The sequence below is a fragment of the Diabrotica undecimpunctata genome, chromosome 5 (assembly GCF_040954645.1).
Source record: "Diabrotica undecimpunctata isolate CICGRU chromosome 5, icDiaUnde3, whole genome shotgun sequence".
NCBI classification, from domain to species: domain Eukaryota; kingdom Metazoa; phylum Arthropoda; class Insecta; order Coleoptera; family Chrysomelidae; genus Diabrotica; species Diabrotica undecimpunctata.
Genome location: NC_092807.1, coordinates 148,709,779 through 148,737,367, shown reverse-complemented (window position 1 = coordinate 148,737,367; position 27,589 = coordinate 148,709,779). Strand labels below are relative to the sequence as shown.

The 27,589-nt window shown below is 34.4% G+C and overlaps 1 protein-coding gene across 2 annotated transcripts in view; it reads left to right on the top strand.

The window, feature by feature from the left end:
- LOC140441976 (synaptic vesicle glycoprotein 2B-like) overlaps nt 1-27,589 on the top strand; it is a 54,506-nt gene that overhangs the window by 4,323 nt on the left and 22,594 nt on the right. For both annotated transcript variants that reach the window (XM_072532998.1, XM_072532999.1), the window contains exons 2-7: nt 3,830-4,033; nt 8,019-8,181; nt 10,487-10,668; nt 19,521-19,705; nt 24,548-24,705; nt 26,721-26,859. In XM_072532998.1, the coding sequence (XP_072389099.1) occupies nt 3,830-4,033; nt 8,019-8,181; nt 10,487-10,668; nt 19,521-19,705; nt 24,548-24,705; nt 26,721-26,859 (1,031 nt within the window). The remainder of the gene's footprint in view (nt 1-3,829; nt 4,034-8,018; nt 8,182-10,486; nt 10,669-19,520; nt 19,706-24,547; nt 24,706-26,720; nt 26,860-27,589) is intronic.

The following is a 27,589-nucleotide window of genomic DNA, read 5'->3' as shown; positions in this document are numbered from 1 at the left end:
TTTTTAGTGTCAAGTAACGCTCCCAGGTATACAAATTTGTTCACTGCTTTGATGACGTCGTTTTTTATGACAAGTGGTTGTTGGATTTGTGGTTGCCTGCTTATTTTCATATACTTCGTTTTGTTGGTGTTTATTATAAAACCCATTTTTGTAGTTGATTTGTAACGATGCGCTGGACGTTCAACAGTTCGTACCGTGGGAGTGTCGATAATCAAGCACCCATTTCTACGACGACACGACGAGGTGGGATCCGGAGCGGCTATTTAAGGCAAGCGACTAGCGGAATTAAATTAGTCTTGTGGCTAGCGCTCTAGGCTCCCTGGCTCGCTGGTGTATTGAATCTGCGAGCCGACCCGGACAGAGAGACTCCCGTACTGAAGAATATACTCTGTCCTCAATCCAGCAGAACCCGTGGGTATCGTGCATTGAACGTTACCGTATAGCGTGGATTTGCACAACCTAATTTTGCGAGTGCGTTTGGCGCTTATTGAAGTGCAAGCGAGCACAAGTCTGCGTGCGATTAAATACGCGTATACCATTATTTTTGTTAGTAATAATAATTTTTCTTTTACAGGCGTCCGCCGGGAATCCACTCTTGTGGGACCCAGACGGGGACCTAGAGTACATTTTATTTTTATTTCTTTATTTTTGTATATACGTTGAATCTAATAGATTTATTTTTATTTTAACCTGTGTTTTACTGAGTCTGTCGCTTCAAAAGAGCTACCAGTTGCAGATTCTTTTAATGCTACATACGCCTCTCGTACAGCGTTTTTCGTTTTGCGCTGATTTATTATATGTTAAACCAGTCGTTGAGATTTGTGACATACGTATTTCTTTTCTATTCACAGAGTAGTAGACTACTTTGTAGTTTATAAATATGTGAAGAGTATCAATGCGATATTCCAGTGTTTTTTCCAAATTTTTTTTATAGTTGCAATCTGATGAATTGTCGATTTACCACCTCTGAAACCAGCCTGGTCTTTTCCTACTATCCGTTCTGCATATGGGGCCATACGGTAACATCGTAATGTGGAAAATATTTTATATGCTGCATGTAGAAGCGTTATTCCTCTGTGGTTACAGCATTAAAAGATATCTTCTTTTTGTATATGGTGCAAATATTCGAATCATTGGGAAGGGATTTCTGTGGCATTTCCACCTTCATTAAATAATGCAGCTAGGCGATTATCTATTCTGGGTGATTTGTTTTTGGCTAGCTTTTTAACTGCATCTTTATTTCATGGATATCACTAGTGTATAATCGATACATGACTGGTCACATTACACTAGCTTGTGGTACATCTGCGTTAATTTATTTTAACTCCAAGTAGGCTTCTTCTGATCTAGCACTGAAAACTTTATTTGAAATCATGAATGTGTTGCTTGTGTAAGTCCATTTCAAATAAGTAAAAGAAATAAAATAAGACTGTAACCACGGAAACCTTTTTTGGATGGTGCTAGAAAGGTCACCAATGGAGACACTGCGGACGGCAGCCAGATGGTTGGTGGAGAGCGAGTCGTGGGTTCGAAACTAGCTTTTGGAACCAGGAATGGGTCCAACGGACGAAATAGGAAAAGACACAGAAATGAACAAAAAGATAGATGGGTAAGATTACCAAAGATAAGATAGGGAACAGGGCGCCACTTAATTTTTTGGGGTTTAAGGAGAAAATTAAGAAACCTTAGAAAAGAAAAGAGATAAGGAAAGACATTTAGGTTCAGAGATCAAACCCAAGAAAAGATATCACAGTTAATTATTGAATAAATTTGGTCAACACTCTACATAAACAAAAAATAAATACATAAGGTATTACACTTACTTACTTACGAAACTTAATCAGCCTGATCTTTCTACTGGTCAAAGGTATAGTTATATTTAAAGGTAAAAAGCAAATATTCAGAGATATGGTTATATCAGGGAACTTTGTTAGGAGTCGACAAATAAAATACATACATAAAACAATAACAATATATTAAACAACAACAAAATTATGACGCTGCTGAATGCAACACAAGTAATAAAAATACACCAACAACTATAAAATGGTGGTATACATATAAAAATAGGCAGAAATATAATTAGAAAATATCTTTACAAAGATATAAGTATAACACAAGCATGCACAAATAAAGTTTTGGCCTATCTCGAGATATTACAGCAAAAAAAATGAATAAAAAATTATAACAAAAACCAAAGATAACAAAAATTAATAAAATCTAAATTTACAAAAATACAAAAAAGTTACTGAAGTGAAAACATAAAAATTTAACCAAACCGGTTAAGTCGATTATTTGGTTCGTAACAAAAAAAATATAGAATGTTCTTTAATTGACTGCAAAATTCAGTAGATACTCTCAATTACATTTGAAGACATGTATGGTCGTTCGATACGTCCAGATAATGAAAGATGATATTATGCTATACCATGTTACTTGCCCAGATAGGTGGAGATATTAAGATTATGTCAACTTACAGTAATTATTCCTGACGACTGCTGCTTTAATTCACTGAAGTTAATACTGTACTTGTATTAAACACTGAATTTATGACTATATTTAATCTAATATAGTATAGGATGAAGAAACTCAAAATAACAAGTGTATACACACTTATAAAGAAAATGCACAGAGACGGTAAGGTAGCAGATACGATAATGTGAGTTAGGCGTCTTAACTCGACGAATGCCCACCGATAAGTGACTTGATTCCTCTAAAAATTTTACCAAGCTACCCAAGAAAAGGTGAGGGTATCTTCCCCCCAAAAATGATAGGCCAGCTGTATGTATTTCTGAGAAGGTAAAAAGTTCTAAAAGTTCTAACATTGAACATAACGGTATACTTCTACCTACAAACGTGATGAAACATCAAATCTCCTAGATTAGGTTTTTCCCGAAAAACATTATAACGGGCGTTCGACGACAATTACCGGTTTTATGAAAAAGAGCATTAGCTAAGGATTCGCCAGACCGGCGTCTTTAAATAAATACTTAGGTAGATTCTTCAGTCATATTCCGGTAGTTTTCCAATAAAAATTTCTGATCGTAAACACGACCATCAGCGTATCATCCACATGGGTAAAAGGAATTAAAATTAATTTAATATATTAATTAAAAAAATGTTACAAGACTTACTCACAATCAATTTGATTTCGTTTACCTATTTTATATGAAATATATGATTTAAATAATTCTGTGTATTTACTTGACAAAACCCTGTTTAATTTGTATTTGAGTCCTTCATGCTATAATTTATCATATTCTTGCGCCACATGGAGAAAGACAGCAGAAAAAACTTTTTTACACTGATATATCTATTATATCCACTATTCTATGGGCTTCGATAGTCTCTGCATTTCTCTCTATTGTGCCAGATTTATCGACCACACGTTACTTCACGTAGTCGATAGACCTGGTAAATTAGAAAAAGATGCAGGGACTGTTTTGCGTCAGTTTTCTCTGTCGCACCGAAGGAACGGGCTGGTATTGCAACGAGCAGTCTATCTTGTCTTAAGTACATTCACTTTGTACAGACAAAGGAGAATTGAGGTTTGGGACAGAAAAATTCTACAGAAAATCTTCGACCGTAGAAAAGTAGCGAAAACAAAATAAAACAGAAACTAATTGTGATTTAATGTAGAATCCATGAAATCTATAATCCAGAGACAAATTCGAGAGAATAAGTAAAGGACCGAACAAAATGGAAAAAAACTAACTAAAAAATAATTTCTTCTCTGAGTACTCTGTTGCATTTTTCTTTATCCGTGCATCACTTGTACTTGTCATACTCAAATTAGTCGTTTAGTTCGTATATGTTTTACTTTTTTTAGTACATGGTCCAACCACATTCGAAGAGGCAATAGAAAAAACTGGTTTTGGAAAATTTAATATTTTACTTATACTAGCAGCAATATGTGGAATATTTGCTCCAATATTTGAAACAACTACGATGTCCTATATTTTCGCTCCTGCACAATGTGATCTAAATCTATCTTTACAAGATAAAGGTTATCTTAATTGCATAGCTTACGCAGGTAAGGTGAAAAAAAATTTGATGTATAAAAGATATAAGTAAAATATTTAATTTACATAAAAAAAATTACAAGGTGCGTTTCTTATGAATTACTTAAAAAACTATTTTGTAAAATAATTATTCAATTTTCAAAATTAAATGTTTTATTAACATATTATTTTAGTTAAATTTACAGTGATAAACAAATTGAATTTACAGGATAAATTCCCGTATAATACAGAGTATACATGTATCATCATCATCATAAACTAGCTTCTGACGTCCACTGCTGAACATAGGCCTCTCGCATGCTTTTCCACTTAGTCCGATTTTCCACCATATGAATCCAATTTATAGTCACTCTTTTATGTCATATGTCCATCTCGTTGGGGGTCGACCTCTATTTCTATTAGCTTGTATTCGGGGTCTCCATTAAAAAATTCTTTTTGTCCACCGGTCATCAACTGATCTTGCTACATGACCTGCCCAGTTCCACTTTCGTGTTATTATCCTTTCTGCTCCTGATCTTTTGCGTATTCTATTACGTAGAAAAATCCCTAACATTATTCTCTCCATTGCCCTTTCCGCAACTTGTAGATTACTCACTGTTGTTCTTGTGAGTGTTAGGGTTTGTGAGCCGTAGGTCATCACTGGCAAAATACAATGTTTAAATACTTTTTTTTCAGGCACATTGGAATGTTAGACCTAAAAATATCCTTCATCTTTCCAAATGCAGCCCAAGCGAGGTTTATTCTTGTTTTCAGCTCGATTTTTTGGTTGTCTGTCTCGACTTATTATGTTTTTGTTGTGAACTAAATTTGTCATGAATTGTGTTTTTGAAAAATTTATTTTAAGACCAACTCTTTTTGTTTCAGTATGGAGTTCTTGGAACATTATCTGTGCCTGATTAAAGCTGTCTGCAATAAGAACGATATCATCTGCAAATTTAAGGTTATTTAAAAATTGTCCATCTATATTGATGCCCTTCTCGGTTTAATCTATTGTTTTACAAGCGTACTCTAGCAAAGTTGTAAATAATTTTGGGAGACATGTTGTCTCCTTGCCGAACGCCTCTTTTAGTACGAAAGGTCCCAGTATCTTCATTAAGTCTTAAACAGACTGTAGCATGCTGAAAGATGTATCTGATGAGGGATATGTTTCGGTGATCTATTCTACATAGTGTTAGAGCTTGGAGCATTTCACTTTGATTGACCGTATCCAATGCTTTTTCAAAGTCGACAAAGACGATCAGGGGTCTTTTATAATCAATGGTTTTTTCAATCAACGACTTAATGGTTTGCAAATGATCATTTGTTCCGTATCCAGCTCTAAATCCTGCTTGCTCGCAAGGTTGATAGAAGTCTAGTTTTGATGTCAACCTATTAGTTATTATCTTCATAAACAACTTATAAACGTAAGATGACAAGCTAATAGGTCTATGGTTCTTTAGCTCTGTTATATCTCCCTTTTTGTACATGACTACTATAACAGCTTTATTCCACTGAGATGGTGTAACCTCTTTTAAAGGGCATAAGTTATATAATTGTGTCAATGCTTTGAATACTGTCTTTCCTTGTACTTTAACTTCCTCAATAACGATTTGGTCATCACCAGCTGCTTTATTGTTTTTCATTCGATTTAATGATTTTGAGACTTCTTCGATTGTTATTTCTGGGATATCGTCAGAACCCACATTCTGGACATTTCTCAACTTGGTGCCGTCTTCCTTACCCCTTTCTCTATATAATTCTGTGTAAAATTCTTTAACTACCTTTATTATCTTATCTTTATCTGTTACCACTTTTCCATTTCGATCTGCGAGATTAACAATATTTTTCTTACCTAGAGCTTGACATCTCTTCAGCAGCTTTTACCTTTTATTTTCCTCGACAACCGTTGTAATCTTTTTTGTGTTATATTTTAGTACGTCCTTTCTCACTGCTTTATTAATATCTTTATTAAGTTGTTGTAGTACGCGTGCATTCGTATCGTTTTTGTTCTTAAGTTCTCTTCGTGTCTCCATAAGTCTTTTTGTCTCATGACTGATTTTTTCCTCCTTATCTCTCCTAGAATTTGTATTGCACTTTTTCTCTGCGTTCTTAATAGCTTTTATTAAATTATCATATAAGGTTTCGACATCCATAACGTCTATATTTGTTGTCTCTAGACATCTCAGAATTTGCTCTTCGAAGGACATGGTGTTTTCGATTGGATTCCATCCTATTGCGTCTGTTTTTGTTATCATTTTTTATCTTGGTTTTTGGAGATTTAGCACGATCTTCGCTCTTACCAGTCTATGATCACTTCCCACTGAACAGCTATTAAAAACTGTTACATCATGGACCATGTCTTTGTTGTCGGTTAAGACAAAATCAATTTCATTTTTGTTGACTCCATTTGGACTTGTCCAGGTTTTTTGGGGACTGTTTTTAAAAAGCTATTCATTGTAAAGAGACCATTTCGTACCAAGAAACCCAAAAATATTCCGCCTCTTTCATTTCTTTGTCCGAATCCGTAGGGTCTATTACAACTTCGGTCCCGAGCAGTTTACATCCCAACTTAGCCTTAAAATCACCCATTACTAGGTTGTGTGTAGTAGGCGACAGTTTTACTGCATTTTCTAGGTCTTCATAAAATGTTTCCACTTCCTCGTCCGAGTGTGTAGATGTAGGTGCATAGGCTTGAATTATTTTAAGGCTGGTTTTTTTGTTAATCTTCAGTATGCAGAGTATTATTCTTGGGTTGAAGTTGTTGGATATTTTTAGTGTGTCTCTTATGTATAAGAAGTCGAACTTCTCCTATTTTTTCTTTGTTGCCCATATAGAAAAGTTGATGCCCTGATTTAAGAGTTATACAGTCTTCTTCTTCGCGTCTTACTTCATAGAGACCCATAACGTCCCATATTATGTGTTTTAACTCTTCTTCTATTTCCAGTAATTTTTCTTCAGATGACAGTGTTCTTACATTGTACGTGGCGATATACATTTGTCGTCGTCCGTGGTAGCCTGATCTGACCAGGAGATTCTTCGCACCCTCTGTTTGCTGTCTTTCTTATTCGCTACCTTGACCAAGGATCAGCTCACTTCCGGGGACTGAGGGCCGTGTTTTTGTCGTGTGAAGCATGCTTGGATTTTAGCCATACTCTACCGCGCTGGCCAGTACGAGTTGGTAGAGGGTAGGATGAAGGTGGGAGTTTAAAAAGAGAGAGATAGGAAAAAGGTATGAGGACCTGATCCCCTCAGGCAAGGAAGGAGGGAGAACCAGAAGCTAGCATAAGACAGGGTCACTAATCCCTGTAGCAGCTCGTCTTCTACTGGGATTGTAGAAGAGTGCTACCTGCTGCCTACTGCTACTTGTTACCTACATATAGCAGCATACATGCATGCACTATAAAAAATCCGGTGGTACCATTTTGTCGGCTCTTTTAGGCCGATTGGCATTCTTTGGAAACGCTATGTCCCACATTCACCCAAGTTTGATCCAAATAAACGACAGTCTATCCTTGGAAACGAAATTTTTTATATCACGCAAATACTGATGCGTCCATTTCAGAATATCAGGCCATTCCATCAAGGTCGACTTTACTCCTCGTTTGCAAAAAACAAAAGTTATTTCATAGAGTATTCTCCATATTGTTATAATATTCTCCATTAGTTTGTAATGGCCACAATTTTAATCGCATGTTGTATTATCACCGAAAAATACAAATAAAATACAAATACAACCCTGAATCGTGCTTGTGCTCGTCGTGGCAACGGCTTGCTTCTATCGTCCATAAAAAATACGTCTAGCCCTATATACGCAAAGTTCGTTCTTAACGTGGAATGTTCTTATAGTAGTATAACGGTTAAAATATTATTTTGCTTCTAAATTGTTAAAAAAATGTGCTGATCAAACTTAAAAATTTTGATTTAAAATTTTTGTATAAATCAATATACCAAAAAACTACAATTTTTTATCAAGCACTAATATCTTATATAAATTAAAATAATTTTTTTTTTGATTAGGAATGATTGCAACATCATTTATATGGGGTTTTCTCTTGGATACATTTGGACGAAGAAAATTTATGATATATGGTTATTTGTTGGATGCGATTGTTGTTCTTCTGAGTTCCTGTTCACAAAGTATTGAAATGTTGATGCTTAGTAAGTTTCTTGGGGGCGTTATGTAAGTATTATTTAGCTTTAAATTTTTTTAATACAATTTATATATTTTTAACCAAGCCGTCACAATTTGTTAGATACATTAAGGAAGTATTTTACCATGTATCAAGTAAATATTTAAATAATAACGTTACAGAGAATTGCTGGTAAGTTTTATATCAAAAACAGTAGTAAGAGTCGCAAAAAGTAGGTGAATGATATATGCAAGGAAAAATCAAAGAAATTAATGAAAATATGGAAAGGGAAATGGAAGAAATAAATAAAGACATAAATAAAAAATTTTAAATAGGGAGAAGTCCAATAGAAGAAAGACATAATGAGGGAAAAAACTCTGGAAAATTGAAAAAATCAAACAACTGAAGGTTAAAGATAAACCAGAAGTGATTTGTTTACTTGTCAACGGAATAATTAGATCTTCTGATGAATATGTAGAAGGAACTTCGTAGACGAGGTACAAGATAATTTACAAAAGGCAACAGCTCGCATATTAACACTTCGAGGAAAAGCTATCGAAATCTTCCAAAACATCCCAGAGGACGCGCAAAATAGCTATGAGGCCATCTTATCTAGAACTAAGATACGGCGGTCAATATTTGAACAAAACTAACAAAGAAAACTGAAACTCCATGTCCGAGGTTCCAATGGATCTGTGCGAGAATACGGAGCGTCAAAAAAACTGGGAGGGCCAGATTCTACAGTTGAAACCCATAGAGGGTGGAATTGATGAAGAGGCTCTAACCAAAGAAAACTTCCAGGTCAAGCAGAAGAAAGATCCAGATCTCAAGAGAGTCTTTGAGTGGCTGGATAACTAAGCTATGAAGAACTATTGACTTCAGTGAGACTCATAATGTCTGTGACATCGCGTCATCACTCGTCAATGTAAGAGTTCAGACGGAACAAGGATATGTGCAAAGGACGTGCTTGCAGAAACGCTCCGGGGGAAATTTTGGGAACAAAAGGACTCTTTCCAAACTTGAATAGAGGTATTATTGGGTTAATTGTCAACAAGATGTAGAAGAATGGTGCAAACAATGTGACCTGCGTGCATTCAAGAAGACACCCAAAACGGAACTAAGAGGAAAACTCCATGAAAACGAGTTGTTGTCGACATTATAGGACTATTCCAGTAACAATATCAGAAAATAAGTATTTAATGATTGACACGAACTTTTTTTCCAAATAACCAGAAGTAGTTGCACTACTCAACTAAGAAGCAATTATAGTGGGTGAAGCCCTGCTTAAGAGTGACGTTTCCCTACATGGGATTTCACTTCTACTCCATTGCCATCAGGAGCGCATCTTCGAATTAGAAGTTTAGAGGACCATGATTGCTTTGCTGAAAAAAAAAGGAGACCTGAGCGACACCGCTTCATCCTTAGTCAAAAAGCATGATACAAAGACATAACTGGACCATCAATAACTATCTGTACCGCTTTGTACATCAAAACCAGACAGACTGGGATAAATTGGTGCCTTTATTCTGTTAGTCTACCGAAGCTGTCTATATGTAGCAACTGGTTACCGTCCAGCAATGATATTGACTAGTCAAAAGATGAAGCTTCCCATTAATCTTCTACATGGCGACCTACCAGACAGAGTAACGGACCAAGAAATATTCCACAAGTATGTCAGCAGCCTAAATAATCGACTGATTAAGATACACGATTTCAACAGGAATAAGATGCAACTCACCAATTAACAGATGAAGGTTAGGTTCGATCAGAAATCCACTTAGGTTCAAGCAACGTAATGTAGTCTAAGTAGAAAGAAAAGGTCTGAGTCTTAAGTTCCCTGGGAGGGATCGTACCTCGTAAATAAACGACCTTCTACATAAAGAGACCTGTCCTAAAGAGACCGTCTTTTTATAAAGAGCAGAATTCATCGACCTAGTCCAGTTAGGTGCTATTCGAGGGGCAAACAGCTTGAATAAAGTGGGAGATGTTGTATCACATATACTGATTGCGGCTCTGTGCTTTATCGAAGTTCGTATCTTCAAAGATCAGATTTCTATTGCGACGGGAGGCTTCTCCAATTTGTTGTCGCATATAGGTAAATCATCAAATTACGTTATCTTATATAAGTCGGCCGAAGCGGTATTGGGATATTAGTATCAGCAAATGTTTTTGTAAGCGTTATCAGTGTGAAGTGTGAAGGGATTATTATTGATTTAATTAGAATTTTTATTTGTAATTCATTGAGTTTTTGGAATTAAACAGATTAAGCTTAACCATGTTGTGCTCCACTCTATCTCGAAACGTAAAGATAAACATAACAATACATATAATTTTAATCAATAATTCTGATTTTAGCATTAACGGACCTTTTACTGCGATGGCTACTTATTTGGGTGAATTTCACTCAGCTCAGTACAGATCAAAAATACAATTAGTCAATGGAGCAGTAATGTGTACAGGTCAGCTAGTATTACCATTATTAGCATGGGGAATTTTACCATTACCGGTTGACTGGCCACTTTTTAATGGACTTATTAGTGAGTTAATAAATTTTAATTTATGTATTATCGAGTAATTTTCTAATGTAAAATATAATTAGAAAATCTATTTGCATTTGTATTTCACCATTGTCAATTATTTATACATTTTATTTGTCGAACCACTGTTTTTTATCTTCTGTTGAGTTATGTGAAGTTAAATATAAATTACGTTTAAATATAATTAACATTTCCATCTTAAACAAGCAGTTGGACCTCGCAAGTTCTAGGTATTCACCAAAGGTTAGCGGAAGTAGAACCGGAAATCAATATTTAAACTATTCATATATTATAGCGTCGTGTCGATTAATACACGATTTCACTAATTTTGGCAAACTTCCAGTATTAACTTTCTAACCGGAAATGACATCAAAACCGCAACTAAATAATTAAACTTGACTTTACAATATGCATCGATTGATATATCGTTATGCACCATTTTTGCCTAAAGGCTGATTTAAATAGTAGATGTTCCTTAGCATGGGTAGCATTCTAAAAATTACAAACAGTATTTAACCCTCCGCAACTAACATAGGTTTTCTGAATACTAAATTATCAGAGACCGACATAAAAAAATGTTTCCATTGACACACTTTGAAGCGTAGAATTTTGTTTACTTCTTAAAAGAATGAAATTAAACAACAATAATACCTACTTTTAATTTATTAAGCATCTTAAACAAAACACCAAATAAAATAAAAACAATTACACTCAAAATTAATTGTAATGAACTGGTGATGGTTATAACATAGGTATTTAGATAACATAACTGCACAAGAATTCTTTATGGCATCAGTAATAAAAAACAAATAAGAAAAATATTGAAAATATATCCATAAATTGTTAAAAACTATCTAGTAAGTATTTTTCACAGAAGGAGTAGAGTAGAATAGAGTAAATTTTTATTTGAATAAAATTTTAAACATAATTGAACAAATAACGTTACATTATTAATTACAGATTAAAAAAATATATATGACATCACACATTAAAAATATATTAACATAACAAATTAAATATGCTGATCAATGAGAAGGATAGGCCAGGCACTCCGCCACAGTATAGGGCTCAATGTCAACTATTATAGGTGTTGAAAAACCTTTCTTTTAAAAGCTCTATAGTGTGTTTCCTGTTGAATGTCAGATGATAGACTATTATAAAATTTAACACATGCATACAAAGGACTTCTCTCTGTTATAGACAATCTGTGAAGTGGCAACTTCAAATTCAGGCTTCGTGTAGTATATTCATGATTGGGAAGCAGGTGACAAAACAAAGAAAAATGTTTAAAAAGGAACATAATACATTCAAATATATAGATGGCTGAGAATGTGAGTATATTGAGTGATTTGAATCGGCCTCTATAAAATTCCCCCGCCTTCAATCCTAAGATCATACGGACTGCCTTTTTTTGGACTATAGTTATCTACTACAGTATCTAGTAACAGAAGATTACTCCATATCGCATAACAGAATAAAAGTTTGCATAATATACTGATACTAAAATCCCTTGGTCTGGATAGCTCCTTAACACTCTTAATGAGTAGTAGGCTGTATTCAGTTTTTTTATTGTATTTTGTATTTGTTCCCCCCAATTCAGATTCTAAACAATACCAAAAAATTTAATTGATCTAGCAGGTTTCGTGTTTTGTGATAGAAAATTAATTGTATCTGGAATCTGTTCTCGTGACTGTCTGGTTCTAAAGTAGATAAAAACTGTCCTATCAGTATTAAGTAACAACCGATTTCCACTGAACCACTGTTCAGCTTTGCTTAGAATTTGCTCTGCCATTGTGCTGAGTGTTTCTAAAGTTTTTTCCAGAAAAGCACATTTGAGTCATCAACGAAATTTACAAGGTTTGAGGAACTACTAACCACCGAATTTGGAAGGTCGTTTATGTAGACCAAAACGAGAAAAGGACCCAGGACACTCCCCTGTGGTATGCCTAATTTTAAATTGATAGGATCAGAGTAATGATTACATCCCCTTTTCTCCAGGCATACCTTTTGAGACCTATCAGTGAGAAATGATTTTATCCATTTTAATTACGGTCCTTGTATACCATAAAGATGTAATTTTTGTAATAAAAGAACATGATCTAGGCTATCGAAAGCCTTAGATAGGTCCAAAAAAGCACCTAGTGTTTTCATCTTTGCCTCCAGTTTTTCTAAAATTTTTAATAAAAAATCATAGGTAGCTCTCTCAAAAGATCTCTCCGCGAGAAAACCATGCTGTGAACTACTAAATAAGTTGTTTGTAGTAAAAAAGTTTTGTAGTCTAAAATATATTGCTTTTTCGAATATTTTCGAGAATGATGGAAGAAGGCTTATTGGTCTATAGTTCTCCATCTTAGTAACATCACCTTTTTTATGTAGTTGCTTCACAATTGCCAGTTTTAAACTTTGAGGAAATTTACCTTGCCTGAAAGAAGCATTAACTATAAAAGAAAGAGGAAGGGAAATTTCTGATAAAACATATTTAATTAAGTTAGGTGATATTTCATCATAACCAGAGCTATGCTGGTTTTTTAAGTTATTTATTATGTGATTTATTTTTTTCTCTGAAACGGGAGTTAAAAACATGCAATGATTAGTTTATTCGATATTAATTTGAAAATTTTTTACATGTTTTATTTTCTTTACAGCTTCTGGTGCTGCATTTGCCATTTATAATTTATTTCGTTATAAAGCACCTGAGGGTCACCCTCCAAACAGAAATTACCTTGATTTTTGGAATTACCCTTAATCTTTTTTACCAATTGCCAAGCCATTTTAGTTTTATTTTCGCTATTTTCAATTCGTTCTCTTTATAACAATTTTTTCGAGATTGAGTGAGTAAAGAATTGTATTTGCATTTTTCTGTCCTGTAAATATCATTATAATCAACATTATTGGTAGACAGTGTAAACAAAACATCAAGCCTAGATTTACAATGTTTTATATCATCATTTTTAAAGTACTTATGTGATTTTTTTTATTTGCTGTATTTATCTCTTTGAGTGGAAAACGTATAAAAATTTTCTGAACTATACTCATAAAAGCACCCCACTGATTATCTACATCTAATCTCTTAAAAACAGATACCCAGTCTACATTACCTAACATGAATTTAAAAAAACGTTTTTTCTCCTTGCTAAATATTCGTTTTTTTATTATATTTGACTCAAATTCATTTAATTTAAATTTTACCTTTTGAGCAATATGATTATTTAGATTTATGAGGATTGAATACAAGAGAATTAAATATGTCAAGATTTGTAAAAATATTATCTATACAGGATTTTTTGTTACCTTGTATATAGTCTTTGATGGAAGGTTTAATATCAAAGGAGCTCAAAAACATTTTTAACGTGTCTGGCCACCTCGCATCCTCAAGCAGCATATCTAAGTTAAAATCACCAGCCAGAAAAATGATGGAGTCCTTGTCAACTAAATCACAAAGTATTTGGTCTAATTTCTTTATTTAACCTTGTGGGACTTCTGTTCGGTAGATGGATAGAAGTACAATCTCCTTCTTATTAATTTGCATCTCTGCAGTGGAACACTCAAACACCGTTCTTTCTGATAAACTAAAAATATCTTCTTGAGCTTTTGCAATAAACGTTTGATGTATACCGCACTGCCACCATGCTCCTATGAACTGCTTCTACAATATGAAGAGATCGGTTTAAAATTCCGCACATTGTAGTCCCACAGTTGTTTTTCTGTTTTTCAGTTCTCAGTTAAACAAAGAGCAAAGCGTTGATCATGATCTTCTAGGAAAAAATTAGTGGCATCAATACTTGTTTTAATTGATTGCGTATTTAAGTGGATGACTGATAATTTCTTTTGGTGTGTGCCGTAGACTGTCTTATGACACTGTGGTACCTCTGTACATTCGAAAATGGTTAAAAATTACACCTTCTTCTTCTGTAAGTTCCATCTTCTATCGAAGGTTGAAAATCATCATGGCTATGCGGACTGTGTTGACTGCCGCTCTAAAAAGTTCTGCACTACTGCATTCAAACACTATGAAATAGAAAACGAAAATCCAAAATAAGTGTAGAATCACAAAACATGCTAAAACAAAGAAAAGATCTTCTGAGACAAAACAAAAGAGAAACTGCAGAATTTAAGGAACTTAATCGAGTAATCAGAAAATAGATAAAAGAGGACATTAAAAAACATCAAGAAGATCGTATAGAACAAATAATAGAGAAAAACCGAAGTCTCAAATGCACCAAACCGAAACTAGGAAAGAAAAACATAATAGCTATTAAAAATGAACAAAGACAACTAGAAAAAATAAATCTGATATTGCAAAATCAATTAAAAAGTTCTACGCCGATCTGTACCGTTCCAGAAACGATCCCCTTAACTCCTCAAAGCAGAACTTGAAAAGGCAGATAACAAATGTCAACTTAGAAGTGATGCCCGAAATAAGCCACGAAGAAATAGAAAGAGCAGTAAAAGAAATAAAAAGGAATGAAGCTCCTGGAAGCGATGGAATCCTAGCAGAAATGCTGAAGGAAGGCGGAGAAGAAGCCATCACATATCTAAAAATACTATTTAATAAATGTTTATTCCAAGGCAACATACCCAAACAATGTAATACAGCTAAAACAATACTAATACACAAAAAGGGACACACCACAGATCTGAAAAATTATCGACCAATTTCACTTTTTTCACAACTTTACAAAACCTTTACAAATATTATTAAAAACAGGTTAATAATTAAATTTGACGGTTATCAACCAGTAGAACAAGCCGAATTTAGAAAAGGGTACAGCACCTGTGACCATCTATATACTTTAAGAATCCTAATAGAAAAGACTAACGTATACAATCTCCCATTATGTCTAGCTTTCATAGATTATGAAAAAACTTTTGATAGCGTGGAACTGTGGGCAATAGAAGAAGCATTAGTCAACAACCGGATCGACTCCAGGTACAGAATATTAATACATAATATACGAACACACATACGATACGAACAAGCTGAAATGATAGTGACGTTGGGTAGTGGATTTGAAAAAGACTTGAAAAAGTAAAAATCAACCGCGGAGTAAGACAAATAGACACAATATCTCCAAATTTTTAATTGCTGCCCTAGAAGATATCTTTAAGTCAATAAACTGGGAAAATAAGGGAATCCCTATTAACGGGCGATACTTGAACCATCTTAGATACGCAGATGATGTAGTACTAATAGCCGACACGTGGAATGCACTGAATACGATGATTGAGGAGCTACACATAGAATCCCTAAAAAATGACTGAAAATGAATTTCAGCAAAACTAAACTAATGTCAAACAAAGATGACAAACCTATGATAAACATCGAAGGGACAGAGATAGAACACGTAGATGAATATACATATCTGGGTCAAAATCTCAAGATAAGCAAAGAAAATCTTCTTTGGCCTGCTTAACAATGTTCTTTCATTCTGCCCTGTCGGATACTTTCCTTCGCCACTGCCTGATGTTCATGGTTTTAAGATCCCTCTCTACGTCGTCTATCCATCTTTTACGGAGCCTTCCTCTTGTTCTGTTTCCTTGGGGCCTCCATCTCTGGACTACTTTTACAGCTCGATTATCTGGCATTCTTTCTAGGTGACCAAGCCAGTTTAGTCTTTGTTACTTTACAAATCTGACAATATTTGCGCTCTGCATTAGTTCATCCAGCTCGTGGTTCATTTTAATTCTCCACGAACCATCGCTGCATGGGGTTGGTCCAAATATCTTCCTTAGTATTTTATACTATCCATAAGCAAAGGAAATCAGACTACCGAAATAAGCAGACGTGTAAAAATGTATCCTGTATCCTACCTGCTGCATGCTTACAGATGCTGAGTATCTCACTCAAACACCATAAAACCAATGAAAACATTCGTAATAGAACAAAAGTAAAAGATACTGTCAAACTGGCAGCTAAACTGAAATGAAAATGGGCTGGACATAACGAACGTCTTACGGATGGCCGATGGAATAAACAAATCGGGAATTGGCGGCCATATGAAGTCAAAAGACCATACCATATTTGATTTGGATGGTACATATACTCTGAATCCGCACCGACCTCAAAATGTCCATAACATCTTATCAATTGTGGCGTACTGTGAAATACGGAAGTACTTTCTTATAAGAAATAGAGAAAAAGAACTCAAGAGTTCCCGGATGACAGCCAGTTTATCAACAGATTGTCTCTTTGGTCTTGAGGTAGTATCGTCGAAACTAAAGTTCTAAAGTAACAATTTGAATCTTTCCATAGACATGATTAACCAAAAAATGTCTGTGCTCATACCATTATTTCAAACAAGGTCCGAAGCACTTTGATAATTTTGACTGTTTTTGCCAGCAATATATAGTAACCCCCATAAGGCTTTATCTATATTAGTTAGCCTTACTGTCCTGTTGGATTCAGAGTATTGTTTTAATTCGATTATTTAATGTCGATTTGTATAGAATACTATTTTTCCTAACATCCCATTTATGAAAACCAAGCTCCATATTTTCATTGCTGTTTTCTTGCGCCTAGCTTCACCTTTTACTCCTGACAATTGGGTTTTTAAATTATCAGCACGGGTTCTCATGTTCTTCATCATCATCAATCAGCCAATCCCGTCCACTGCTGGACATAGGCCTCCCTCAGTTCTTTCCAGTGTTCTCTACACTGGGCCGCTTGTAGCCAGTTTCCCGCTACTCTTTTTATGTCGTCGGTCCATCTAGTAGGTGGTCGTCCTCGGCTTCTTTTATAATTTCTGGGCCTCCATTCCATAATTCGTCTTGTCCATCGTCCATCTTGTGTTCTGGCTAAGTGTCCTGCCCAGTTCCACTTAAGTCTCGTGGTTCTTTCGATGACGTCTTGAACTCCTGATCTTTGCCTGATTTGTCGGTTTGTTATGTGGTCTCGGAGGCTCACATTCAGCATTGCACGTTCCATGGCTCGTTGTGTAACTCTTAGTTTATTCGCAGATTTCTGCGTGAGTGTTAAAGTCTCTGCTCCATAAGTTTGTACAGGCAAAACACATTGGTTATAAACTTTTTGCTTGAGACACATGGGAATTGAACTTTTTAGAATATGGCTTAGTTTGCCAAATGGTGCCCATGTCAGGCCTATTCGCCTCTGTATTTCATTTGTTTGATTGTCTCTGTTTATTTTGATCTCGTGTCCCAGATATTTGTAAGTGTCTGTTTGTTGTATGGTATTATTGTCGATAGTTATATTTCCACTCATTACGAGATTTGTCATAAGTTTAGTTTTCTCAAAGTTTATCTTTAATCCTGCTCTTTCAGACAGACTTTTAAGCAAATGTAGCATAGAAACCGTATCCTGTAAGTTATCTGCGATTAATACGACATCATCTGCAAACCTCAGATGATTTAATCTTTCTCCATCTATATTGATGCCCATATCTTGCCATTGGGTGTTCTTAAATATTGACTCTAGAGCTGACGTGAACAATTTTGGTGAAATATTGTCTCCTTGTCTTACTCCTCGACCTAAGCTGAATTTTTCTGTGTCTTCGTGTAGTCGTATACTTGATGTAGCGTTCTCGTAGATGTTTTTGATTAGAGACGTGTACCTGTAATCGATTCGGCTTTGATTTAGGGCTTCCAGTACGGTTTCAAACTCTACAGTATCAAAAGCCTTCTCGTAATCGACAAATGCAAGAACCAGTGGTATGTTGTACTCGATGCATTTTTCAATTAAGATCTTTATGGTGTGCAAATGGTCATTTGTGCCATATCCTCTCCTAAAGCCTGCCTGTTCTTTGGGCTGATAGAAATCTAGTTTAGGTGTTAGTCTCTTTGTTCAATGGGATGTTGTTCAATGACAATTCTCTTTGTCTCATGTTCTAATGTTGATTTAAATGTTTTTTTTTTATTGAGTACCGTTACGTCCAAAGAAACAGGGATCAAGGGTCTTTCTCCTAACTGCTACAACAAAGGCCACGTCATCATCGGACATGTTTTGTTCCGAATCACTATTCTCATAAGTGGCCGTCATCCAAGCTGGAATCACTATCCTTTGCTACATCAGATAGAACATTAATCTTACCCTGTTATTCAGACAGATTTAATAACCCCAAAACTAACATCGGTCTCTGAGACAAAACTTACCGATAATTGGATAAGCAACTGACATTGAAGACTCAAACTTCAACACCAGAAACAGCCACTTGAATCAGACAGACGGCGGCGATTATATACAACAAACAATTGGGATATAATCATAAAAACTCGAAGTGGTCCGTCTCACAGACCGAATGTTAGTCAGAAAGGATTAAGAATTAAATACTTATTGTGCTTCTGTTATTCCTTTCGGTGCATCTAATGGCAAGTTCATATTTTTTCCATATTTGACCTTAGATATTTCTCTAACATTGGTTTTTATTTTTATTTTCTGGTTGTTTATTATTAAGTTCAATCAATTATGTTTTTGTTTTATTTTAAGATAATGTTATTAGTAGACACCTCTTATTCTAATAAGATTAGAATATTCTACAATCTTGTTTATCTTGCATAGAATTCCCGGGTTATTACAAATTTTTTGGAATCCATTTTGTATGTCATAAAGTCCTGATCAGGGCATTAGGAAACCCAAAGATATAAAACTAAAGCATAAATTTATTCTGTTAAATATTATTAGGTACATAATTTTTTTATCAATAAAATAGATAAATAAAGATATATGAAATGATGATTAAATTAAGTTTACAAACAGCAAAAAATTGTGACTGGACCTCCAAACGAGTTATCTTGTAAAGTATATTTTACAATTTTTTTGTTTATTTGGTAGTAACAGATGTCATATTAAGTTACTACAATATTGTAATAATTTTTTTTTAATTTAGTATTTCTTTTAGACTTTCGTTCTTGGAATTTATACCTGTTTGTTTGCGGACTATTTCCACTTGCCAGTGGTGTGATATTTTGTTTTCTTCCTGAAAGTCCAAAATTTTTAATGACGATTGGAGAAAATGAGAAAGCGATGAAAATACTTCAAAAAGTATATAGCATCAATACTGGAAAACTACCGGAGACGTATCCGGTATGTAGATTGTATATTTAAAGCTTAAATGTCTCTTCCAGCTTGCACATTATATAAAACCGGCAAGACCACCTTTGGGTCAAAATAGAAATATTATTTTCTTCACAGGCTATTATAATTATTGTTCTATGGACAAAGGTTAAAATATTTTGGCTAAAATGTTGTTAGTGTACCAATTATAAGTTACTAAAATGTTTTTTTTTCTTTTACTTGAGTTTGTATGACTACGGGACTTGGGGTCCATTCTCCAATTTATCTGATTTCGCTCATTTTATATTAATTCTTATGGGAAAGAAAAGAGGGAATAAGAATTGGTGGAGAAATCATAAACACCATGAGATTTGCAGATGACACGGTAATTATGGCTGAGAGTATAGAAGAACTACAAACTTTACTAGGTGCAATAAATAGTGAATGCATTCAAATGAGACTTGACATCAACACAGATAAGACCAAATTTATGATAGTATCAAGGAGTCCAATCAATAATGAACAACTAACTCTTGGTGGACAGCAAATAGAGAGAGTGACAAAATATAAATATCTGGGAGCTTACATCAACACAGAGTTAGATCCAAACCAAGAGATCAGGGTACGAATAGAACTGGCAAGGGCAGCGTTCTTAAAATTCAAGCAATTGTTCTGTGACAAAAATCTGAATACTGCGCTAAGACTGAGGTTTGTTGAATGTTACGTCTGGTCGCAACTATTGTACGGGGTAGAAACATGGACATTAAAATCGCAAATAGTTAAGAAGCTTGAAGCCTTTGAACTTTGGATATACCGGAGAATGTTGAGAATTCCATGGACTGCCAGGGTCACCAATGAGGAAGTGCTGAGAAGGATGGGTCGAGATAAAAAATTGATGAGAACAATAAAAGTACGCAAGACTGCATACCTTCGACACATACTGGGAAATGATAAATATAGTCTTCTGCAGGTCATCATGCAGGGTAGAGTCGATGGCAAAAAGGGAATAGGTAGAAAGAGGAAGTCATGGCTGCGAAATACTCGAGACTGGACAAACATGACTGTAGACGAATTATTCCACGTTGCAAAAGACAGAGAAGCTTTTAAAAATATGGTCGCCAACCTCCGTTAATGGGGACGGCATAAGAAAAAAAAGTATTAATTACAATGATTTTATTTAATTATATATAATTACATAAACCCAGATTAGATAAATGAATCCATAGGTTTCGCAGTCAATATCCCAACAACACACACACATAAACCCTTTTTTATTAATATATTATAACATGTCTTATTGTTATTACACTTTAACAATAGCTTAACATTATACTTAACATAAATATTTAACATTATATTTTGTTCGATTTTTTTTATTTTTTTCCGTTACGATCATCTTCTTCTTCTTCTAGTGACGTCTTCGCTAATGAAGGTTGGCTATAACCATTGCAAATTCGTCTTTATCTTCTGCTTTTTTTAATAGCGTCTGTGTGTTACCCAGTCCACTCGCGAATCTTTTTCAGCCAGGATCTTTGTCGTCTACCAGGACCCCTTTTTCCTTCGATTTTACCCTTCATAATCAGCTGCAATAACTCGTACTTATGATTTCTAAGTATGTGTCCCAAATATGCTGTCTTTCGCCTTTTAATGGTGATCAAAAGTTCCCTGTCTCTTCCCATCTTCCCATTCTGTGCAACACCACTTCGTTCGTAATATGTTCGGTCCATGGTATCTTCAAAATTCTTCTAAAAAGGTACATTTCAAAAGCTTCCAGTTTAATCATTAAGTCAACAATAACAGTTCAGGCTTCGACACCATAAAGAAGAATAGAGTGGATATAACATTTTACCATCCGATATCGGGTTTGCAGATTGAGTCATTGGTTACTCAGACATTTCCTCATTTTCAAAAAGGCTGCTCTTGATTGCTCTATTCTTAAGCAAATTTCTGATTTCGGATTTAGATCTTCCGTAATCCAGACTCCTAAGTATTTCATTTTGTCCACTTGCTCAATATCTTCATTTTTTATCTAGATCCTTGTAATGATCCCTCTTACTGATAAGCATGGTTTTTGTTTTCTTTATGTTTATTGTTAAACCAAACCATTCCTTATTCCTAAACCATAATCACCTATTATATTGTCGACTCGGCCTTTTCCTATCTTTGCATTTAAATCACCCATTATTATAGTAATTTCTTCTTTTTTTGTATATTGTAGAAGTTGTTTGAGTTCTTCATAAAAATGTTCTATTTTAACTTCTGATTTATCTGCAGTTAGAGCATACACTTATACTACATTAATCCTGTATTTGTAATAATGGCATTCTATCCGAAAAGGGAACAAAATTTACAACGGCTGCGTGGTTTCTCCTGGAGATAACTATTCCAACTCCATATAGATGATCTCGGGTGTCATTTCCGAAGAAATATATCGTTTTGTCCATGACCAATATTTTACCGAAACCAGGCCAGAGTATTTCGCTTATGCCTAATATTTCTAGGTTCAGTCTGTTCATTTCCTGAATCGTGTTGTGCGTCTTTCGTTGTTCGAACAAACTCCTCACATTCCATGTCCCGAAATTTGAAAAGGATTTGTCCTCGATATAGTTAGTTGCCACATTCGGGTGGCTCCTCCTCGCGGAGATTCTTAGCACCCCTCGACCATTAATGGTCCGTCGTGGACTAGGGGCCATATGATTGACCGTACTTTGCATGCTTGTTGTTTTAGTGAAATCTGACGATCTTTAATGTAATGGTTTCCAGGACAAAAAAGTGCCCTACCACTTACTAACTGATCCGCCCGAAGCCGTTGGTCAATTAGTGGGGGATTGCTTATATCGGCAATCACTCGGTAAGATTAAGCCTACAGGATTTTTTATATATATATATATATATATATATATATATATATATATATATATATATATATATATATATAAATATAACCCAATAAGACCATAACCCTATTCAACATCTCGGAAGGAGATGTTGAAGGCGCAATGGAAGACATTAGAGATAATGAAATAGGGATACCATCATATGATGAATATTTAGACATCATTTAAAAAATGAAACAGAAACGAACACCCGGCCCAGATGAAATTCCCAATGAGCTGATTACAAACGAAGGGGAAAAGTTATTATCAATTACTATATCCTAATAGTTAGAATATGGGAAGCAAAACAAATGACCAAGGATTGGAAAGAAGGCAAAATTATACCAATATTTAAGAAAGGAAAAGTAACAAACTATAACAACCATAGAGCAATATCTGTACTGATCACAACATATAAAATTCTAACAGCCCTCATCAAGCAAAAACTCACTCAATTCACAGAAAAAAAAATTGGGGACTACCAGCAAGTATTCAGAGAAGGCAGATCCACTACAGATGCGATCCACATAGTTACACAAACAATTTAAAAAACGCCACAAACACAACATAGAACTCAACATCCTTTTCGTAGCCTTCAGACAAGCCTTTGAGTGTATTGAAAGAAATAAATTATTTATTGAAATGAAAAATCAAGATATACCAGCAAAATTAATTAGATTAACAAAAATGACCATGGATGGAGCTCGAGCTAAAGTAACAATAGAAGAAGGTAGCACAAAATCAATTGCAATAGAAACAGGAGTAGGATAAGGAGATTCCCAGTTAACCACATTATTCAACATAGCAGTAGAAGGAACAGTCAAGGCCAGCAAAATTAAAAGAACTATAGCCCACTTCTGGCAAAATAAGCACGGAAAAGGGGTCTAGAAATTAACGAAGAAAAAACAAAATATCTACTGTGCTCTAGAAGAAAAAATAAGGACGAGAGAAATCAAAATTGAAAACTACACTTTTAAAAGAGTCCAACAATTTAAATATTTGCAAGTAATAGTGAACGCCCAAAACAAGAGAAGTGAAGAAGTAACGGAACGAATACTAGTAGGCAACAAAGCATACTAGAGATATCATACGCTAATGAAGGATAAGAGTTGAAAATATACAGAGTTGCAATCAGACCAGTAGTTACGTACGCAGCTAGACAATGTGCCTCACGGAAAAAGATGAAGAAAAATTGAGAATTTTCGAAAGGAAAATCCTCAGACGGATTATGGACCTGATAAGAATGGATAACGGAGAAATGAAAAAAAGAATAAACCATGAACTAAGAGACATAATGAAGGGAGAAGATATAGTTAGATTTATTAAAGCACAGAGGCTGAGATGGCTGGGACACATAGAGAGAAGGAAAAACTACCTACTGATTAAGAAGATTACCAAATGGAAACCAGCAACTGAAAGACCAAGGGGAAGACCCAGAGAGAGATGAGAGAATCAGGTTATGAGAGATATCAAAATTCTGGAAGTGAGAAACTGGAGGGAACTATGCACATATCGAAATGAGTGGAAAAAAATTGTAACGAAAGCCAAGTCATACAACAAACTTTAAGCAAATACAAGTGGAATGCGAAGTGATTCACCGCAATAAGCGAATCAGAGAGCTCTAAGTAAGAGCGGCAAACATTCCACCCGGAATGAAAAGCCCTGATAATGATGATATTTTTATCTATATACTTTTTTTTTGATATAATATATATTTTTTTGTTATATATTTTTTTGTTATATGTATTTTTTACAATGTGTTACAATATTTGTATGCTTACTTTTAAATACAGAATTGATTCTAAAATGTTGCTGAGATAACAACACATGTTAAAACTAATTTTTTTATTTTTCTTTCTTTTCATCAAACAATACTAGTTTATTAAAATCTGTTTTTCTTTTATTGATTTCTCTATTTTGCTATTATATAGTGACTAGATTTTAAACTAAATGTGCATCTTGGCTAACTTCAATATTTAATATTTTTTATTTGCAGGTAAAAGAATTATTGCAAGAGACTGACGAATCGCACAAACATAGATCTATAAAAAATGCAATGACGGAAGAATTTTCAAATTTATTTCCACTTTTTAAGGCTCCATATTTATCTAAATTTGCACTGCTCTGTGTGGTGCAATTTCTAACAGTTCAAAGGTAATTTTTAATTTATAGAGACTTATTTATATTATGTGTTTTAGAATATTTAATTTTTAGTAAACGAAAGAATCAACGTTTTAATAAATAGTTACAAACTTCTTAAAAAAATCATTGCATAAAGAATAAAAATACAAACAACTTTAATGTTATCTCCATTCATCCAATAGACCTCTCCATTCGTTACGGGTTTTAGTTGTTCTCCTGTTCGATCCACATCATCCTCCCATCGTCTTCTTGGTCTTTTAATAGGTCTCTTCTTCCCCTGTACACTTAGATTTAACAGTTTTTTTTAAGAATCACAGAGCTACCACCTTCTTTGGTGACGAAAAACTTAACAATTAAATAAATTTGTTTTCTGTCCTCTAGCCTATTGAAATGTGCAAAAATTATTAGCTTTAAGCAAAAAGCTTGCTACAGCTCTGATGAAATAAAAAGCCATATATTATAGCATTGTAGCACAAATAAGTTAAAATTTGTATGTCTGAATAGGAATCAGTAAAACAATATAACAGTTATTTCAGTATCTCTACTTCGTCAGCCGTTCGAGCTGATTCCGATTCAAATCAAAAAGTCCTAATAATATCTCCAACTTTCCACATTCAGTGCTTCGAGCACAGAGGTGCCACCTGCTTTGGTGGCGAAGAACTATATAATAAAGTCATGTTTTTCCGTATTACCATTAATTTTGTTTTGAAGGTCTTTAGTTTTAATCCGTAATCCTTAGTTTTCAGGTACGTTACTTACTCTTAGTAGTAGATTCCGCAGACCTTCAAAGCTGCTTTTAATGTTATTGATCAGCTCCATATTCATTATTATGCCTTTTGTAGTATCATAAAATACCTCGCTATGGATTGCTTTGAAGTACAAGTTGAAAAACGTAGGTAACATGACACATCTTAGTTGAAGTTTCACTGATTAATTAATAACATAAATTAAAACATTTATGACATATACCACGATCTCTTTGCTTATCATGTAACAGTTCCTTATATGGCTAGCTTTTCATACTCAAATACTGGTTATTATTTTGCCAAATAAGCTACCAATCATAGCACTGGCGTCACCACAATTCAACTAGCTTTTTTATTCTTCTTAAAGTGCCTATCCGTTCCGGACGTTGGCGATCATCACGGCTATCTTTACTTTGCTTATTGCAGCGCGGAACAGTTCAGTGGTAGTCGTGTTATACCACTTTCGCAAATTTTGAAGCCAGGAAATGCGTCTTCTTCCTGGTCCTCTCTTACCATTTACTTTCCCTTGGAGAATCAGCTGGAGAAGGCCGTAACGTTCTTTATTTCTCATTACATGACCTAGATATTCCAACTTTTTAGTTTTGACGGTCATGAGAATTTCACATTCTTTCCCCATTCTACGCAGGACCTCCACATTAGTAACTCTGTCAACCTCTAACTCTGTCAACTAGCTAACGACGTCAAACTCATTTTTAGATAGTCAGTAAAGAATACATGGAAAAGCAAAACAACTCTTCACGCGCCGTTTATTGGTCATCTCTCTCTAGACTTCACAACTAGAAGAGCTTAGATTATTGGAAAATTTTAAATTAACCACACCCAACTAACCCATGATTTGTTGATGTCCTCAGGAACTCGTTCAACTTACCCCTATTACTTTGTTTTTGTTACTGTGAAATACAGTCATCCTTACTTATTCCAAACAATTCACCAACCTGTATAAAGTACTGGAAATAAAATTGCATTTTTAAAGTATGTGAAAACTTATATATCTCATATATTAGATCTTGGTGCAATACGGTTACACTGGCATTACGAGAGCTTATTCGGCAAGTAATCAAGGTAAAGTCACAACTTGTTAACTACGAAAACATTTGGCAGCCTATATCTGAATTACCATAAAAATTATTATCGGTATTTGTAGGAACTTTTAGTTCTTAAACTAAAACTGCCTACTGCGGTAATATTTAAAAATTACTTTGACAATATCGTACACATTTATGGATTTAAATCAATGTATTCTCCATTTATATTTTTTAGTATGAACATGTTAAGGTTATGGAGTCCTCAATTATTTCAAGCTATGGAAGATTATAAAGTTGTTAATAATGGAACCACTGCAGATTTATGTTCCATGATGGATATTCTCAAACCTAAAACTGATAGTAGTTGTACAACGGTTCGTATATCTTTCTATATTCAGTCATCTATGGTGATCTACCGACACTAAATCTACCAAAAAGGTCGTAGCGGTCATCAGTGACCGGCGTAAGCGATAACAAGTTTTGGTTTTGACATGTCAGACCGCTATTTCTTGCAGTTTAACTGTTTTATAAGACTATTAAGGCCCTTCTAAACCAGAAACTTACATTGGGTGAATACTGCAAATATTTATTTACCACAAAAACAGAAAAACATTTTAAAGTTTATTATTAAGCAGTTTACAGTTTACCTAAATCTATGGGTAATGGAATACATGTAAATGTCAACTTTTTATGATATTTTTTAAATGATTTTAATTAACCACAGAAAAAAAAATTCTTTTAAATAGATGAACTAAATTTATTTATTATAAAAACCAAATACTTAGTGTATTTAAACTTGCATTAAGTTCATTTTTATGATATTTAGTGAATAATTAAAAGCAGAAATGTGGCTCCTCATCACAATCCATTTACTAAGTAGACACATTTTTTACAAAGTACTTTTATCATAATTCCCTCTTACGTTTTTTTGCGTAACAGTCACAACAATTTTTTCTAGTTTTCACTGCTGTTATATCTCGCATCGTAAAAGAGCGTGGTTTGAGCTTTCTGTTCTGGGTATTATTTGAATGAGGTTGAAAATCAATATATTTTTTTTTAATTGCATCAAATAGTTTTTAAACAATTTTTCACACGGAATTAGAT